Below are 19,387 nucleotides of genomic sequence, written 5' to 3' on the forward strand. Positions count from 1 at the left end.
GATTTACATAAAACTCGAAAATAGCGCAAATTAAGCACCGAAAAAACAGAAGCCCTAGCTATACCCCACCAGGATAAGCCACAGCTGGATTTTTAATTGAAAAACTTTACAGCACTGAGGAATCGCCCTGATATGCATCAAACCCCTATTTTTATGGGTAAATCTGGGATAATCACCAATAGGTGGTTGATGCAATCCAGGGTGATTCAACAGTGCTGTAAAGTTCCAGTGAAATCCAGTTGTGGCTTATCCCAGCAGGGTAGTTGACCCTTGAAACATACATGGTTATTTTTTTTTTTTTAAATACCATACGTCGAAACACTAACACTTATTGTTCATTTATATACTATATATCTATATATTGTTAAATATCACACAAATAATGTTTTTCATAAAAGACATTTTAAACACATACAAAAAAAAATACAAAAATATCATAACTTTAAACAGCAGGTTAAATGTTCAGTGCTTACTTAATGGATGCGCAACAGTCATACAACAGTCATATGTTAATATTGCATGTAAGGGGATTAAGAGTTAGGTTAGGTGTACATTTTGTTATAATGATAATAATGTAAACACATTAATAAATTAAGTGAAGCTTATGAAGCAGTGCTCTGAAGAGAGTTAGCTCAGTCTTTCCCTGTTTCAGGGGTTGCGGTGCTTTCTCTCCCGGACACAGTGGCAGTTTTTCAGCTTGTTAGACCTTCCAGGTTGACAGTGTTTTACTGGGCACTCCCTCTCCCACCTACAGCTGCACAGAAAAGAGGAATGAAAGTGCAAAATGAGCTCCCACATTATTTTTGGTTCCTAAAATCAACACAGAATTTGATAACAACTTCAAACTTTTGGACCTTACTAACTCTAAAGGAGTAAACAAAGATCTGTTTCTTTGGCTGCTCTTGTTTTTGACTTGTAATTAAATCACTTGTTTTGCCGCCACTTTGACCAGGCCTCCCTTCAAAAGATTTTATTTATTTTTTAACAAAAACAAAGCATCCCTGTGTCACCAAAAATTGCATGGCCTCACTGATTCACCATGGGAGGATAGACACACTGGCTTGTGACACAGTCATTGGTAAAGACTGACTGAATATTTATGGTTGAGTGGGACAGTCATAATGTTACCTGCAAGACTCTGGGTCGAAAAGTTTGTCTTTTTGGGCACAGGTCTCCGAGCTCTCAGAACACTGGCAGGTACAGTTCCCAAAGTTCATGGAGTAGTTTACGGGGCATTCTCGTCTGCAGACACATTCACACAAATCTTCATCAAACACCGAAAAGGGTCCACAGACTGCCAACTCTGCGATCGGAGAAAGTTCTAGAACAGAACGTCAAAAGTTTTAATTACAAGATCAATAAAGTAGTTTAGAGGATCTTAAAAACAAAATCCAGCTGGTTGTGCGATGCAGCTGGTCTTCGCTGGGGATTCCGCGGGAGAACCGCATTGGCTTTGGTGCTCCCCAGGTTGAGGAGGTGGGATCTGGCTAAGATGTTTCTTTTCACCGCTATGTGATGACCCCTACAGGCCAGGTGCCGATTGAGCTTGGCGGTGGAGATTTGCTGGGCTGGTCTTTGTCCTCCAGAGGCCGGTAGCCTGCGGACATCCGCTCTCGAGTTCCTGGGTGTAAAACGACGCCGATTGGCTTGTGGGATTGAAGGACGCCCACTGAGCCTCGGGTCTGAGCTGTGTGTAGAATCACCGCGGTGAAGGAGAAAAATAATAATAATTGAGCATTCCAAATTGGGAGAAAATTGGGGGTAAAATAATTGGAGATCCTAAATTAAAAAAAAAAAAAATCCTGATGTGTGTGCTTTCTGGAAATAGAGATATTTAACCTGAAAGGCTCTGCAATATGAGTCACTTTTATCAATTTGAAAAGTATAAATATGATTTGTTTTTGAATTTCACCTTTAATTAAATGATTATCAATGATCTGTTTTGTTCAGTTATGTTATCTGTTTAAAAATCCCAATTTTGTTCCAGAGCTTTATTATCAGAGGTTTACTGAACAAAAGCATTCTAGCTTTGAATACTAGGCCCCTCATCTGGCAGCTAGTAGTCTCTCAGTAAGTAAAGCACCTGGTCTTTGTGGGAGTAGTGAAGTCTGTGGAAAGCTGTTCAGATAAACCCCTGAAAGAAGTGACAGCTTGGCTTTTTACAACTACTTAGGCCAATGGCTCTTTCCCAACTGTTGCAAAAATATGGGCAGTTGCCAAAACTAGAAAGAAAAAAAAAATCTCAATATTATTTCTCCTGTGCAGGCTAAAGTCTTCAACAGTTTTGCTGGAGATCAGTCATACCCTCCCCATTGCAGCGGACATAAATCTTTGACACAGTGATCTCTGCTGTTTTTATTTGTCCATAATATATATATTTTTATTGTGAGAATATAATATTTTCTGACCTCTGTTAACTACCTTGTATTATTTAATCGTAATGTTAGTGCTTGAAAATTATAATGGCACTACTCTGAATACAGTCCGGTTTAACCTGTTTCTCTCTCACCCACCTCCACATTAAAATGTCTTATTCCTGACAGTACTTTATTACTGGGATTTTTGGTCTCCTATTGAACAGGGCTGAATAACTATTCTCCATTCTGTTTTTAAAAACAGTACATGAGTATATATTATAAATAGGGCTTCTAATTTTAAGATTTAACTGATAAACACTCAAAAAAGAAAGAAAAGAAACCGGAGACAACTACGTATTTGTGTTAACTTCCCTTGTTCTGGTGCAGTTTTTCTGGATTGTGTTGCTATTGAATTTGAGCAGGTTCTACTAAGGTCTGATTACACTGGGAGCAGCGGAAAGTGGTAAGCCTTGAGTTTTATTACACTGGCGACAGGAAACCTCGCGGTAGCCTATATGTAAGTGTATTATCACATGTTAATGTTGAGAAAAAATGAATTTGATGAAGGATGTCAAGAAACAAAGGTTAAATATATTTGTGTATGTGTCTTATTTAAAAAAACAAAAAAAACAAAAAAACATGCAGTGTTTCACCTGTATCATTCTCCAGCGTGGCCATTATATTTATATATTATACATACACATTACATTATATAATAATGACATTATATATATATATATATATATATATATATATATATATATATATATATATATATACACATACACATTACATTATATAATAATGACATTATATATATATATATATATATATATATATATATATATATACATATATATATATATATACATATATATATACACACACACACACACACACACTGTATATTAACACACGTCTGAATCAAACAATGTTATTCCGCACCAAATAAAGATAGTGTGTTTTGCAGGACTGAATTGTTAATATAATTTAAAAACCTTTACAAAAAATCTCCACGAAATACAACAAGAAGCCCGTCATTACTGAGGCCTCTTTTTTCAACTTTGAAGTGTTTTGCTTGGAGGTCTATGGCATACAGTACGCTATATAGTGTTTGTTTTCTGTTGCTTTTCAAATGCAAATATTTTTTACTTGACATGTCTAGTTTGGCCGCTATGGTGTCCCAGGTGTCTTGCTTCTTTAGCGTATCCTTATAATAATCTGGACGGGACGTACCATACAGTTGAGGGCATTTTTGCACCCTAAAAAACAGTCCTTCGTTCGCCGTCTCTCACTGTACATAGTGCAAATAACGTCACACAACAACACTTCAGTTGATTGGTCTAGATGGAAATTTACTGTGCGGAAAATCGCTCTGGTTTCAACCCCTCGCGGTTTTCTGCTGCGCCGCTTTTCCGTTCTGTACTCAGTGTAATTGTACCCATTGAGAACAATTGATTCTATTTTTTTGCCGCACGGTTTACCGCTATCCGCTTTCTGTTTTCCACTACCGCACCCAGTGTAATCAGACCACATGAAAACACTAGAAGCAGATGAAAACATTAGAAGTATCGGTCAATTCAATCTTCAGACGCTATTTAAACTGTATGAAATAAACTTTTTATTTTATGATCATTTATATAGAGTATGGGGAACTGTGGTACAGAAATGGACATTACTAGTTACCCTCCACACGTTTTCAAAAAGCTGACGCCTACCTGCTCTCATCCTCCTCTGTGGGTATGGCACGCACTGACATGTTGTACTGTCCCAGAACTCAACATTATTACATGGTTTTGGTGAATGGTGGCAACTGGAAGAGATGCATTAAAAAATATTTAAGAAGTGGTTTAGCTTGATGTATCATTAGGGAGTATCACGGTCTAATAAAACTTTGACCTAGATTACTATTGAGTCTAAAAACCTATTAAACCTGGGCTTGTGTAAAATTAAAGAGTTTTGTGATAAATAATAAAATAAATTAGTAAGACTGGTTCATATTTTCCCTTTAAACTTATTTTGTCACATATGAATGTCTTTTAGACTGGGATATAAAAAGGAAAGGGCAATTTTTACACAACCTAATAAGGGGAAGTGTCACGTGATAAAAAAAGTCACATGATTCCCAAGGTATAACGGTGCAGACATGATGTTTGTATCTTAGTTTAAAAACTGGAATATTTAAATAAAATAAAAGGGCAATTTTAACACAACTTTCAGTTACCTTATTTTGTTGCCCTGTACTACATTCAGTAATAATAGTAATAACAAATATGTATTTTCACCACTTCCTCTCATCAGGACTCAATCCCCCATGCCTCCTCATTGAACTCACAAACACTCACATACCTGTTGCCTCTGTGGTGGTGGGGAGCATGTCTTCGGATCACTGTAGGTGGCATACACTTGCAGGCTGTGTGATTGGCTACTCCTAAGGTCACAGGCTGTGGCATGTATGTCAGTGGAATGGATATCTGAAAGAGCTACAGAGAGAATGCAAACATACATAAATTAGGTATAATGGCAGTGATATCCAAGCAGTTTCAATATCCCTTACACAGTCAGGGGAGCGCAGGTTGATGTCCTGGCTATGCCAAGTTGGGATTTGACGGCACGGACTGCATCACCTGACTGCCCTACAGCAGCCCCCTACTGACCAGGTGTAGGATGAGCATGAGCAGACACCTGCTAGACTGTCCTTTGTCCTCAAGAGATCAATAGATTGCTGTTGAGCTCCTAGGTGTAAAGAGGTAATCGGCTTGGCAATAGGACTTGGGTATTTGTGAGCATTTGCTGCGTTGAGAGAACATAACTGTACATTCAGAGCAAATAAATAAATACATCTCTTTACTGTTTTAGTGATGTAGGAGACACTCGTGTTTCTGCATGACAGACTTTCTTCACTGCAGCATCCACCACACCTGAAGACAGACACACAAGGTGGCTTGAAGAACACGTTTGTGTTAGTGATCAGCTCCTTGGCAACATCTACGCAGGTCTCCCGGGGCGTGCACTGGATTTTCTGCCACTCATCATCAATGGCTTCAAGAAAAGGACAATGGTAATGTGATTATTCCAAGTAATAGTATGAGAAATACAGCATATAAGAGCCATATCGTAAAGGAATATGTTATTAAAAGTATTTTTGGTGTATCTTGTACTATTTCAAAGAAACTTGTCTCACCCAGTAGTAACTATTCTTGCTAAACAGGCACCTGCCTCATTGGTAGCTTTTGACAATGTGATTATTTTTATTTTATAAAATTGCGTGTCACTGTTCTGCAATAGGGTGTAGTTTGACAAATGGTTTAACCAGCGACACAGAAGTGTCTGCCAAATTTAAATATAAAGTGTCATAGCAACATGTCATCTGGAGTTACTAAAAAGCACTTAGACCATGTTTCATTAAAATAAAAATGATATTCCCTTCAAGTGAGTTACTGCAGATTTTCCTTCAGCAGGAAAACCCAGTGCTATCCAATGTTACACTAAATAATTGGCAACTGGCCAAGTGAGCCTGCCAAGATCCCAGACTCCAGGTCTCTTCATACAGTACACTTGCCTTTCAGAATTTCCAGGTCATAGACGGCAGCAGCATACCGCGTCGAGCGGTGAGAGGTCAGCAAGGGGGAATGGTTCTTGGTCGCGAGCTCCTTGAGTTTCAGTCTGCACTTCCACAGCTTCCAGTCCTCGTAGTGAGTGGTCTGCAGCAGCTCCTCCAGATTCGAGGTAGATCTAATCCTGTGCTCCAAGGCTTCCCTGCTCTTTTTATGTAGTGGGGTGCAAACATGGAATAAATGATAGGCAGACAGACTAACAAAATACTGAGGTGAAGTGGTGTTTCCCTCACCCAAGGGATTTAGAGGCAGTTTTCATTAAGGATCATTGTGATATTTGCAGGCTAATCACGACAACTCAGTGGCACCTTGTATGCCCTTAGTGGATCTATTTAATTATCTTTGTTTTGTTTTGTGAGTTTGATGTTTTGTTTATTAATTTTAGACTTAACAATAAACACTGATAATTTAGTCAAGGACACTGTTTATCTGTTTGTTTAGAAATAATATGTGTATAGTTTAGGTTTTTTCACCCTGCAATTATGTCAGTGTGAACCAAATCCAACCTTGTTCTTGTTTTTCTTTTTGTATTTTCCAAAGTTAATGGTGGGGAGCCCTTATAAAAGTTCAGTATTTTTATACAGTATTTTTTAAGCTTTACTATGCATTCATGGTACATGTTTAATTAAAAAAGTTACTTTCAGAAATTCAGTTCTTGCTGCTGTTCAAATGTTTTTGTAAGACAAAGCCACTAAATAACAAACACATTAACAATGCTCTTTCTGCTGAATTATTTTTGTTAATTTTGAAACAACATGCATCACATTCTGTGTGGGCCCCCTCACACAGGCTATATAAAGCCCATTAATATTGTAGCGTGCACGGGGAAAGGCAGCGGCAGGGCTGGTAGGTGACGTAATCACACGAAGGCCCGCTATACGCTCCTTGCAAGAGAGACGGCTCTTTTGTACAGCGGTATCGGAGCTATGCTTTAGTGCGAGAGGTCCTGGGTTCACGCCCGTCCTCCGCCTGTGTGTGGATTGCCTTGCCCTGTGTGATGCGCCTGCCTGAGGGAACTGAGGTTCGCTACAATATGCTACAAGTCATATTGCCCAATAACATATTTTAATTGTCACGTAATTCGTGAGTTATCAATAAATACATTTATTTCACAATAAAGGTACTTTATTTTATTTCCACTGGAGGAAGTTATATTGAAAATAAAAAAAAAACAACAGAAAGGGGACCCTTTTTTGACAACTGCACCCTGACAAGTTTTAAAAACATGAATGATTCTAGACAATGCCCTGCATAATCAAATGTATGTATTCATATTGTAACGACCCGGACAGCAGTACAAGATTCAGCCTCCTGCACCCCTGCCTTGCTCATGTTGATACGTGAGCTCCGGACTCTGCATTGTTTGGCCGGCCACAGGGCACCCCAGTCGAGCCCCCAGGTCCCGAGTTCACCAGGAGGCTACAGGGCCGCCTGGTGATGGCTCACCCTTTTGCCAGGGACCAACTGATGGCTGCAGGTTCCCGGCAGAAGCGGAATTATGACACCTGCGCACGGGGAAGACATTTTGAAGACGGGCAGCTTGTGTAGGTCTACAGCACCCAGCGGAAGAGGGGGCACTGTCCCAAACTCGACAGCCACTGGCATGGGCCATGCTGGGTCCTGGAAAGGATCAGGGAGGTGGTCTATTGGGTTCAACTACCTCCCAAAGGGTGACGGGTGGCCAACCAGTGAGATCGGCTGGACCCCTACAGAGGACAGAACCCGGCAGAACCTGACCCAGCAGCTCCTGTCTCCCCCTTGCCCGACAGCCCCCTTTCCCCGTTCATCCTTGTTACTCCCCTACCAGGATGTTCTAGTTCTCCCAGGGCTGTAAGTCTGCCAGCCACGGCTGCTGGGAGCCCAGGGCCACCAGCACTACTAAGGCTCCGATGCTTTGTTGGGAGCTGTGTAACGACCTGGCAGTCTGCGCTAACTAAGTACTTGTTTTGGCGTTCGGACGTGGTGAGAGTGGAGCAGCATGGGGCAGGCGAACACTCCAGAGTCTTAGATATTCATAGAAGAGAGCTCGAGCTGGCAACAGTAAAACAGTTTGGTTGTTGAGAGAGAGAGAGAGAAGCCAAAAGAGTTTCTTAAGGAAAGAGAGTACCTAGAAAATCCAGTAGTACAATTAAAAGAGGGACATCATTAGCCAGCAAGGTTTATTGTTTTGGAGGCATGAGTCACGACTGACAGCGACTAAATACCAGTAAATAATAAACCGTGAATTCGAGAACTGTAATCCCTGTCTCCGTCTGTCTTCATTCTCACAAAACATTACAATATGTTAGTAACTTTTACTTAACAGAAAATGCCCTATGATCAGTTGAAATGAGGTTTACAAGGCTAGTCTCTGTAATTTCTCTCCTTACCTCTAGATGGCATTGTCCTTCCTAAGAAATGAATACTGTAAATTGTAGGTGTGTTCGGATCAGGTACAGTATAGGTTTTTATTTCAGATAAAACTAAATTAAAAAAGATTCAGGCTGAACAAACAAACAAAAAAAGCCATTTCAACTGTCACCCAGACTTGGCTGCTTTTGGAAACTATAGAGTAAGCTAATGGGGCTACACAAATAGGAATGTTTTATACTGGTCTATACTGTTGTTTAACCCAATAACACATAAATGTGCAGTGCGAAAAATATTAAAAAAAACGAAACTATACATATTGTTTCTAAACAAACAGATAAACAGTGTCCTTTACTAAATTATCTACATATATACTTTTACATAGGCTGTACAATAATAACATTAGCCGACTAGCCTCCTAAAAAGACTTGCTATTTCAAGTAGACACCAGGACAATAGGACACAGTTGGATAATACAAGGGTACAAGTTTAAATAAAAAAGGCTGAGAAACAGTTTTTTACACAGAGAGTGTTGAGTATATGGAATGGGTTACCAAGCCACACTGTAACTGCTGAGTCATTGAGATCTTTGAGGGGCAGACTAGACCAAAATACTAGACACCAGGCAAGAAATGATGAGACAAATGGCCTCCACTTGTTCATAACTTTTCATGTTCCTCCTGACTCACTTTCAGTAATACCACAGCTTTGAACAAATGCTTTGTTTTCAACTAGTTCTAAACTAAAGTGACCATACCAATTTATAGTCAGTACATAGTATTTATTTTTTTTAAAAAACAAGCAAAGGAGGTGTTCACAGTATCCTCACAGTACTGTTCTCAATGGTTTGCGTCAACTATTTACTATCGTATATATTTTTCTAAAAAAGAAAGGTTGATGCAGATTGAAACTCGTACAGGTATTTTATGGGCAGAAAATACCTCAGGAATCTGTGTAAGAATCTTCAGCGTAAACAATGTTAATGTTTATTATACTAACCTAAAAGGTTCCTGACCATGGTGGTTGACCACAAAAAAGTAATCACATTTTTTCTAAAACCAAATTCCATAACAAAATCTGCTGTTTGGAGCCTTCTGGCTCCAGAATTTTATTTATTTATTTATTTTTATTTTTTAGAATCTGATGACCAGTACCCAGAAAAACGTTTCACAGTAACTTCTGTGATCACTTGTTAATCATATTACAAACCATGCTGATACGTGCCTGAGGGCCAATTCAACCCACAGTCTTACAAACATCTATATAGCCAGGCAGATATCTCTATTGGTTATTATGAAATAAAAACATGTAAAAAAATGTCAGGTTTCCGTTTGCTTATGGGTGTGAAGTGGAAACTTCAAACCAAACCACACATAACTAAACACACCTCAATTTCTCAACATGTTTGTGCATGAACAAAAACCAGTGTGTACATTCTAAAGAAAGCAGAAAAGAAAATATAGTGGTTTCCAAGAACAGGCAGTTAAACCATGAATGTGAGTCCTTAACCTGCAATGCGCTGGCACAACAGATGTTGCTGGGACGATGCCAAACATACCTGGCATCAACTACAAAGGCACAAACATGCCTACTTCCACCATAACCAGAAAGATTTCCTCTAGCATTGGAAAACATTAACCTTACATTGTGTTGCGTCCTGAGTGCTGAATTTTAAATGAGCTGGTCTTGCCAGCATATTAAAGTGTCTAAAGGGGTATAAAAGATGATTTAAGAAACTAATTAGAGGGTATGCCTTCCAAACAGCATTCAAAATGTAGTGACTCATGTTAAAAAAATATATATATGAAGCGCATATTTGTTCAGGAAATGTCTTCCTGCTAGTGCCAGTCAATGCGTCTCAGACGCATCTTAATAATTACTACTCACCTCCTAGAAATACACTATTAAGGTGTGCTTTCATTATTTACATCTTTATCATCAGCTTTAATAAGACCTAGTCATTGTCCCCACTTTAAAATACAGTCACTAAACCTAGCACTGTATGCAGCAATCAGAGCATAAAGAAGCCAGTAGGGAAGAAGCTGTTAGTAGAATAGCTGCATAATGGTGATGCAGCAGGGCAAGTCGGGCAGAGGCAGTTGACATTCTTTGGCACTGTTGCTGGATGGGGGCTGAAGAAACTAGTGCTGAATGAACCAGTTATACAATTAATTGAATATTTGTATTGATTATTTCTTAAATGGTTTCAAATTCAGAATATTTAGAACTGAGAAAACTCTTCAGCTCCCAGTTAAAGTGCTGATGCCTGCAGTATAATTGGTGTTATTTTGCTATTTTAATAAGGTTTAAAGCGTGACGGCACTATTTATAATATCAGTGGTATTTGCATTTTGAAAGAATATCAGTTGAATTAGAACTGTTTTAAATGGGTCAAGGAACAAAAACTGCATATAATGCACGGTTCACAGCCTACCTCTATAAAGCGCTTTGTGATGGTGGTCCACTATGAAAGGCGCTATATAAAAATTAAGATATTTGTGCTGGAAGTACCAAAAGACAAAGACTTCTAGATGAAATGTTTGTCTTAGAATTGTATCTTTTAATGCTACATACCAAGATTGAGTGTAGTTATTGTTATGCTTGCTGCATTTATCAGACAATGCATTAAGGCACTGGCCTTATGGAGGGATTTAGCAAGGGGGCCAGGTCAGAGGTACAAGAGAAAAACAATACTAGTGTAAGCTACAGTGTGGTTCAGCCAATAAAGCCTTTATTTTTAAGCTAACTTTTAAGTGTTTTCATTTAGAGAGAACGCATCATTCCCAGGCCCATTTGCAGTGTTAAAATTACACAATATTTCTGTCTGAAAATTTTGCGTGTAATAAAACGCATCATATAAATTCTGTAAGAAAGACAGCTGCAGGACTTGATGAAAGGTAATTGTTAGAAATGTGCAAAATCATTATCCCTGAGTTTACAGCCTACTGTAGCAGACGGAAGCAATAGCTGCCCTACCCACAGGAAACCACCCTCCTGCAGTAGGGAACAAGGACTCAGACATTATTATTTCTGGCTGAAATTAGATCCCACACTTATAGAATAGCACATGCACTGGCTGTGCGCTGGCACACCAATACATTCCCAAACAGTTTTATTATCAAGCAGACAACCTAGTGGCTTGTATCTGACGTGACATTAATCCTGTTGTTTATGATGGAAACGATTTTAGATGTGATGTTCCATGTTTTAATGTGGCTTATTCTATGAAACAAAAACACATTGGAAATGTGAAAAAATGCCAAGTTACCAAAAGTGCCAAGCCTTAAAGTAGAGATATCAAAAACACAAGCTAAGTTTCAAGAAACCTTTGGGGCAACCTTGCCCAGCACAAAGCAAATAGGCACAACTGTAAAACCAATGGGGGCCAAGGTTGCCCCTATGGTTTCTACTAACTTGGTTTGTGTTTTTCATGTGTTTGATCTGCTTTTATTGTGCCTGAAAAACACAAGCCAAGTTAGTAGAAAGAATTTTTGTTTCAGATATCACTTCTTTTTTTTTTTACTTTATAACACACACACACATTACAGGAATAGCAAAAATTGTTTAACCTAAATTGAGGCAATGTATTGCTGTTTGGTTAGGTTAAATTTAAAGGGTTAAGATGTGAATCTGTGTAGCATAGCGGTTATGTAGTTGGAGTATGACTAGTTAGGGTTCAAATCCTGCCATATATATATATATATATATATATACTGATACTGATGCGCAAACAGCTGGTTGGCGGAACCAAGCACAAATCACAGTGCAGCCATCACAGACCCCATCTACATACAGCTGCACTGTGCATGTGACACCCCAGGCAGCGCGCCAACACTGCCTAGACACAAAACATGCTTCTACTGACAACAGCACACTGACACTACCATTCCTGCACCCCACCCCCAGCGTCCAGTCCCAAGCAGTCCCAAATTGACCCGCCGCTACACTGGCCCCTACTCAAATGCTTCGGGAAGGACTGACCTGGTCCCTGTGTGGCAGCCTGTGTGGTTGCCAGGGCTCTGGGGGTGTGGGACTCTCTCTCTGGGGCTCTGGCGACGTTGGGCTCCTTCTCTGGGGTTCTGGTGTTGCAGGGCTCTCCCTCTGGGGCTCTGGCGGCACAGGGCTCTCTCTCTGGGGCTCTGGCAGTGCTGGGCTCTCTCTCTGTGGCTCAGGCAATGCTGGGCTCCCTCTCTGGGGCTCTGGCAGCGAGGGGCTCGCACTCTGGGCCTCTGGCAGCGAGGGGTTCGTTCTCTGGGGCTCTGGCAGTGCTGGGCTCTCTCTTTGGGCCTCTGGTGGTGCGGGGCTCTCTCTCTGTGGCTCTGGCGATGCTGAACTCCCTCTCTGGGGCTCTGGTGGTGCAGGGCTCTCTCCCTGGGGCTCTGATGGCACGAGGTACTCTCTCTCTCTGGTAGTGTAGGACAGTCTCTTCCGGGAGGCGGGATGTACTCTTTCGCTGATGTCGCTGTGCAGTCTCTCACTGGCGGCAGCGCGGCGTGCTCTCACTGGCAGTGTGGGGCACTTTCTCTTGGGCAGCACGGGGTACTCTCCCTCTGGTGCCAGCGGCTGCACTCTCTCCGGCAGCGGCTCGACAGCCACCTGGATGTCCTCATCCCACTCCCTCTCTGAGCGACACGGCTTCTCCTGGCGCCACACCCCCAGCTGTGCTCTCTCCTACTCGTCCAGTGCGGGGCTCTCTGATTCAGCGGGTGGTAGGAAGACAAATAGGAAAGAGCCACCAAATTTATAGACGTGTCTCCCTGCCTGCGTTTTTAGTCTCCATTCTGTCATGTATATGTTTTTAAACTAGTATTTTAAAAGGCATTGGGGTTTTAGAGGAGTGCTGGAGATGGGCTGTATTGGTTTTATTGCTTTTTTTTTTTTCCTGAAACCCGTCTCTGTGCAGGTATTGAGCCGTTTAGTTTTAAATTGTAATTCTGTGTTTAGTTATTGTTTTAATTAACGGGCAGTGCAAACTGCTTGCAATGACTGTGTGTTCTAGATCTGCCCTGTTTGTTAAGTATAGTTTACCACCTGTATTTAATAAAATAATGTTCATTGACCGACATAGTATTGTGGTCTAGTTTATATATTCCTTCTGGTATTCTGCCTGGCTGATCCCACCCTAATCAGAAAGAACGAGTGCCCCTCCCAGGTGCTACATATGTTGAGCAGCAATCTGCCACATAAATTAAAGTGATTTTTTTTTTTTTTTTTTTAAATAAATATAATAATTGATTCAGCATAATGCAATTGATAATCCAGATTCAATCATGATTTCATATTATTTCATCAACAGTATACCACAAATACATACAACAGAAACTATCAACAATATATATATGCATGTTAATGTTATGTGTGCAAAAGCATGTATTTTCAATGAAAGTGTCATTCATATCAACTTTTATTATTATTATTTATTTATTAGCAGACGCCCTTATCCAGGGCAACTTACAATTTTATTATTATTATTTTTTTTTTTACATACAATTACCCATTTATACAGTTGGGTTCTTACTGGAGCAATCTAGGTAAAGTACCTTTCTCAAGGGTACAGCAGCAGTGTTCCTTACCAGGGATTGAACCCACGACCCTCCGGTCAAGAATCCAGAGCCCTAACCACTACTCCACACTGCTACCCTTTTTTCACATTAAAAATGTGTTTGTTACACATAAATAAAATACATTTAATTTCATGTTTGCTATATAAACCCTGTGTGGGAATGGAACCCAAGGCATGCTTCTAACGCAAGTTGCACTACAGGCGCGGTATCTTCCAAGCCACGAAATAGAATGCAAGTGCGCACGTAGTGTAGCAGTAAAGAGTACAGTTTTAGAACAAGTAACGAGCTAAGCAATTTTTTGTAAATACTGATTATGTATTATCCTGATTGTACTGAGCATTTTCATCTAATTTTGCAAACTATCATAATAAACGCGATCTGTTAATTTAGTATATTGTGATTAGGAAGCAGTACTCAGTGTAGGGCTGCCATTTTTTCCACAGACCAAATCAGGACATATTTCTCAGTCAGCCTTGGTCTATCAAAACTGCAGTATACTGTAATACAGTTTAACACAATTAAGCAGGTTGGTGATCCCCAGTCCTTACATAAAATATGCCTCTACCGTTAACAGAATGCATTATACTACATGTATTATTTTACTGACTAATATGAAATCACAGAAACATCATCATTTCTAACATATTTAAAAGCACAATAATTGCAAACAGCATCCATCTACCTGTAATTTCAGGCAACTTGAAAACTGAACAGAAGTCTCCTTGGCTTAGTTTAACCGTTTAGCTGTCACTCGCTGAAGCTGATTTTACAGGTAATATACAGATTCTAGTTACTGACGCTTCATAGAACAAAAGTTAGTGCTGTATTTTGAAACAAACTTTTGAAAATGTATTTTTTTCTTAATAACATGTACAGGTAAGTACTTTTTCTTAAAAGGAAAAAATAATCTTGGTCAAATCACGTCGAAGTGTGCTCGCTCACCAGTGGTGCACAGTAGGGGTCACAAATTCCAAGTACCTGGCACATCATAACTGGTATCTTTCTAATTCCTGTGATTGAAGGTATAGTAGGCCCAAGTATGCTCTGTGGTTGGAAAATGCAGACAGTCACGTGACTGCAACTTGGATTGTTTACATCACGTGGATATGTTCGTTGTCTTCAGCATTATTCAAATACTGGGGACTATGGGGCCATGTGTAAAAAAAAAAGCGTTAATATTTTAACATATCTTAAATTATGTATTTTTTCCCAGATTTAATTTAATGAGCTTTCACGCAATTTGATTGGCTCTTGTAATGGTCATATTTCCCGATTACAAGAGCCAATCAAATCGCGTGAAAGCACAAAGTGGGCGGAGCTCATTTGCATACAACCTCCAGATTTAGCAGGCCAGTTAAATATTTAGCTTAATGTTAAATCTTGTTAAGAGATTTAAGATTTAGTTAAATATTTAGCTAAATCTTGTTAAGAGATTTAAGATTTAATTACATAGTTAGCTACATGTTAAACCTTGTTAAAAGATTTAATATTTAGTTAAATATTTAGCTAAATGTTAAAACTTGTAACTAGATTTACAAATGATATCTGAATGTACACATTTAAAACAGTATTTATTTATTTTCACAACATTAAAGAAAAAATACAAGGTATAATTTAAATCTGGGAAAAAAATATTAACGCTTTTTTTTACACATGGCACCCCATAATCCTTCTGCAAAGCTAATTCTCATAAATGATGTTCATTTTTTGTCCAGCAAGGACCACAAATAGCGTTACTCTCATCTACCAGTATAGAGAAAGGAATTCGTACTCCTTGTGGCAATAGGGATCATAATGAGCGTTACACTCACAGGAAACCAACAATTTTCAGCGCGCCAGCTCAAAATCTCAGAACGGGAACTAATGAAGACGGATTATAGCTTGAAAAATCTAAAAAATATGAGTCTGGAGAATTCTCAGCTGGCTGACTTCATCTTTCAAAATAGTGCTTGTCTCAACTAATTGTGTAGCACTGACAGTTAACACAAGACACTTGTAAACTAAAAGTTGTAGGTCAAAATCCCACATATACCAGACTTTTTTTTATTTATGTAAAGAAAGATTTTTTTTTTTTGCAGGCAAATGTGCCATTTTAAAACAGAAATAAGTCATTTAATATAAATGATATATAGACGTCACAATAAGTGCGTTCCCTAGTATATTTCCATGTTGACATAACAAGTTAATTGTCATTAAAGTCGAATGAGCTGTAATATACATATGCTTGGATAAAAGTGCCTGGGGTCAGAAGAAGGAGATGGACATTTATACCTTCCTTTGGCGACTTATTTCTCTTACTGTATGACATAAGAGTGTTGGGAACTACATATTAAATGTGGAATGGTATTTTTGGCTGATTTATTTTTGCTGCGCCAATACCCTGAAAACCCGTGCTGTACAGTAGTCATCATCACTGGCAGTTCTCGCGCTTGGCTGTAACTTGGCACGAAGAACTACCGTTCCTCTCAATAACTGGCAGTTCTCGCGTTTGGCTGTAACTTGGCTTGAGGAACTACCGTTCTTCTCGATCACTGGCAGTTCTTGCGCTTCGCTGTAACTTGCCACAAGGAACTACCGTTCCTCTCGATAAGAACACAATGATAATTCTGATATCAATTTATATTAATCATCAGTTTTGGGAAAATGTAATGTGAAATATGTGAAACATATTTTCTGATCTCCACTAGATACCATTATGAACCATGTTAATTTCTGTATATTATAAAAGTCTGCCCTAAGCCAGGGTATGATGTCAGAGTTAATAGGTTTTTTTGGGGTGGTCATGCAACCATTTTCTAGCAAATTGGATTGCTTTCATAAGGAAAGTTGCATATTAAAGCGTTTGCAGCTGTGCAGACATCTGATGGTTGTAATAGCTTTATACTGAAGAGGGTGTGAATGAAACAGTTTATTGAACATTCTGTGTGTAATTCGTACTATTGTTTTCTCTGAAATTGCATTTGGGATTAACATTTACAAAATAATTCCTGTTAATGGTTGTAAATAGTTAAGCTGCAAACTAGCCCTTTCCAAGGTAAATTTAGTTCCCAGCAGCTGTGGGAAGTGTAGTTGGTTGGCTCCAGTTTTATCCTCCCTAGGGCCCAATTTTTCAAAATCACAGTCAAGTAACTATGAACAGATATCTTGCTTATTTTTATAAAATGAAAACATGGTAACTTATGATAAGCTGTCTGGGGTTTAAGGCTTTAGGTATGCTTTCAATCACACACATAGGAATGAATTTCTAAGCAATTCCCCCAAAAACTCAGGTTGTTACTACTGCTATATAATAATGCACAGGTAACCCCCCCTTGTTCAGATGATATGTATTTACCAAGTAATGTTTTATCAGTTGTCTGTCCAAACAATAATGTCAGGAACGGTCAGATATATTAAACACAAAGGTTGCTTGACTTGAGCAATTCATTGGTATGCCAGGGGAAAGGTATGCACTGTGGAGCTGGTAACTTTCAGGTAGCAGTAGTAGACCAGGGAGAAGAGGATGGCATGGTTGGCAGCTTTAATGGGTTTAGAATGGGTTCACAAATTAAGCCTTCATTGTTTTTCAAGCTTATTTAAAATCAACACACTTTCATTTTAATAATGCCTAAGAATGACAAACATTTTAATTTAGTTATCACTTCAAAGTGTGCTGTTGAGATTTTTACTTTTCAGCTAAGTTATTGCCAGCTGTAACTAGTGTTGTGTTATTTTGATTATGTACAAGGTTTTATATAAGAACATAAGAAAGGTTACAAATGACAGGCCATTCGGCCCGTCTTGCTCTCACGTTTTGCATTCACATTTCACTGGTTATTGTATTTTCAACCCAAATATATATTAAATTACGGTTTTGCCTCATGTCAAAATAAAGTTAGTAGTAACAAACCACTCCAAGCAGTTTTTGTAAAAAAAGAGAAAAAAAATAATCTGCTGTCTCCTGTATTCAGTATTGTCTACTGAAATGTTCAGCACATTACCCTTGGACATGAGTTCTTTCTCCAACTTTCTAGTGAATGTCCACATTTATCACAATGTACACCACTTAAGTCTCAGATACACTACCATATGTAAAAAGACCCCCCCCCCCCCCCCCCATCCCCCATCTATTGCTGCAGTACTCAAAAGACACATTTTCACCAATGAGTTTCTATGACATTCTAAAGGTTTTAACATCATGGGTGGAGGTTCACTGCCTGGGCAGTGGGTGGGAATAAGCCTCACCATGCAGCTGCTCATGTTCAATCTCCAGTGCTGACCATGTTGTATAGTAAGTAAAAGAGTAAAAAAGAACTACAAAAAGAGTGCATATATGGTACATTAGAAAGATGTATATGAAACCACCTTACCTGTTGAGTGTCATGATCATACTCTGCCCCTTGCATTAGTCGTACAAACGAAACCGCCAATAGGTGCATAATGATACAGCAGTGTGTCTTCATTGTGTTATTTAGAACTCCAATATATATATATATATTCTGTAGCAGGACCAGTCAGACAGGTATTACATTTCCTTAGAAAAGAAAATTCAGCTTTTTGAATCCTGACAGGCAGCAGACATAGGTTTACACTTGCACATGAGTTGAGCTTGTAATCACACAACTTAGATTCTCAGCAAGGAGAAAACTGATAAGTGTGGAAATTTACTGAAGAATTCAAATATCGAAAAGAAGCAATCACAGACCTCAGAGATTCCCATTCAAGGTTTTGTTAAATTCATAAGCTAGTGTTCAACCCTTGAATGCTGTGATCTGTACAGAAGAATATTCATAAGAGTCTGTATTCCGTCTTTGAGAAATAAGTCTTTTTCTTTTTGCTGCTGAAATTCTACTCAACAGGCACAGGTTTCTAGTTGCTGAAAGCTTTAATCCAATTCTGTGATATTTTCCTTGAATTTACTGCCCTTGTAGAAGCGTGCAGAAGCATGTGTTCTAAATCTGAACCACACCACAGCAGTCAGTGAAGTTAAAAAAAAAAAAAAAACTGGCTTTGATCCCACCCAAACCCTATTCATACACAGCAGCCAATGGAGTGAGCTTTGAAACCTACTGATTTGTGGTGCAAGCTGTCATTCTTCCTGGGGAGTAATGAACCTGAAATATGAAACTACCACACTTGGAGTTTAGTTTTTTTTTTTGTTTTTTTTTAATGCATTTTTATTGAAATAAACAAAGAATGTACAGAAAGTAGAAAAAAAAACAAAAAAAAAAAAAACAGAATAGTGAACATATTATAATGGAAGCCAGGGGGTGGGCTTAATAAAATTACAAAAAAATATTAAATAGGTTACATACATGAAGTGTCTTCAAAGCTTTTTTATTATTGGACATCTTAATAACCTTAATGTACTGTTCCATTTCTTTTACAAAAAGAAAAAAGAAAGGTTTCTGATTAGAGAATTTACACTTGTGAATATGAAATTTGGCCATTAGAATAATCAAATTTATAATGTAATACTCATTATTTTCACTGGTCTTATAGTTAGTGAAACCAAACAGTA

At 38.9% G+C, this 19,387-nt stretch overlaps 1 protein-coding gene across 1 annotated transcript; it reads right to left on the reverse strand.

The window, feature by feature from the left end:
• Positions 1–239: 239 nt before the first annotated feature.
• Positions 240–18,828, reverse strand: LOC117405792 (vascular endothelial growth factor D-like). Its single transcript, XM_034923229.2, has 7 exons — positions 18,237–18,828; positions 5,920–6,121; positions 5,209–5,399; positions 4,707–4,840; positions 4,076–4,170; positions 1,129–1,321; positions 240–754 (listed from the first exon to the last, which is right to left on the reverse strand). The coding sequence occupies exons 1-7, from the start codon at positions 18,327–18,329 to the stop codon at positions 649–651; spliced, it is 1,014 nt and encodes a 337-aa protein (XP_034779120.1). The 5' UTR covers positions 18,330–18,828; the 3' UTR covers positions 240–648.
• Between the last annotated feature and the right edge of the window lie 559 nt (positions 18,829–19,387).

This window comes from Acipenser ruthenus, chromosome 9 (assembly GCF_902713425.1).
Source record: "Acipenser ruthenus chromosome 9, fAciRut3.2 maternal haplotype, whole genome shotgun sequence".
NCBI classification, from domain to species: Eukaryota; Metazoa; Chordata; class Actinopteri; order Acipenseriformes; family Acipenseridae; genus Acipenser; species Acipenser ruthenus.

Coding starts and splice junctions, on each gene's coding strand:
- LOC117405792 (XM_034923229.2), bottom strand. CDS start 18,329: ATGAAGACACACTGCTGTATCATTATGCACCTATTGGCGGTTTCGTTT. Junction 6,122..18,236: donor ATGATCATGACACTCAACAG/GTAAGGTGGTTT, acceptor CTACATAAAAAG/AGCAGGGAAGCCTTGGAGCA. Junction 1,322..4,075: donor ACAGAGGAGGATGAGAGCAG/GTAGGCGTCAGC, acceptor GTTCTGTTCTAG/AACTTTCTCCGATCGCAGAG.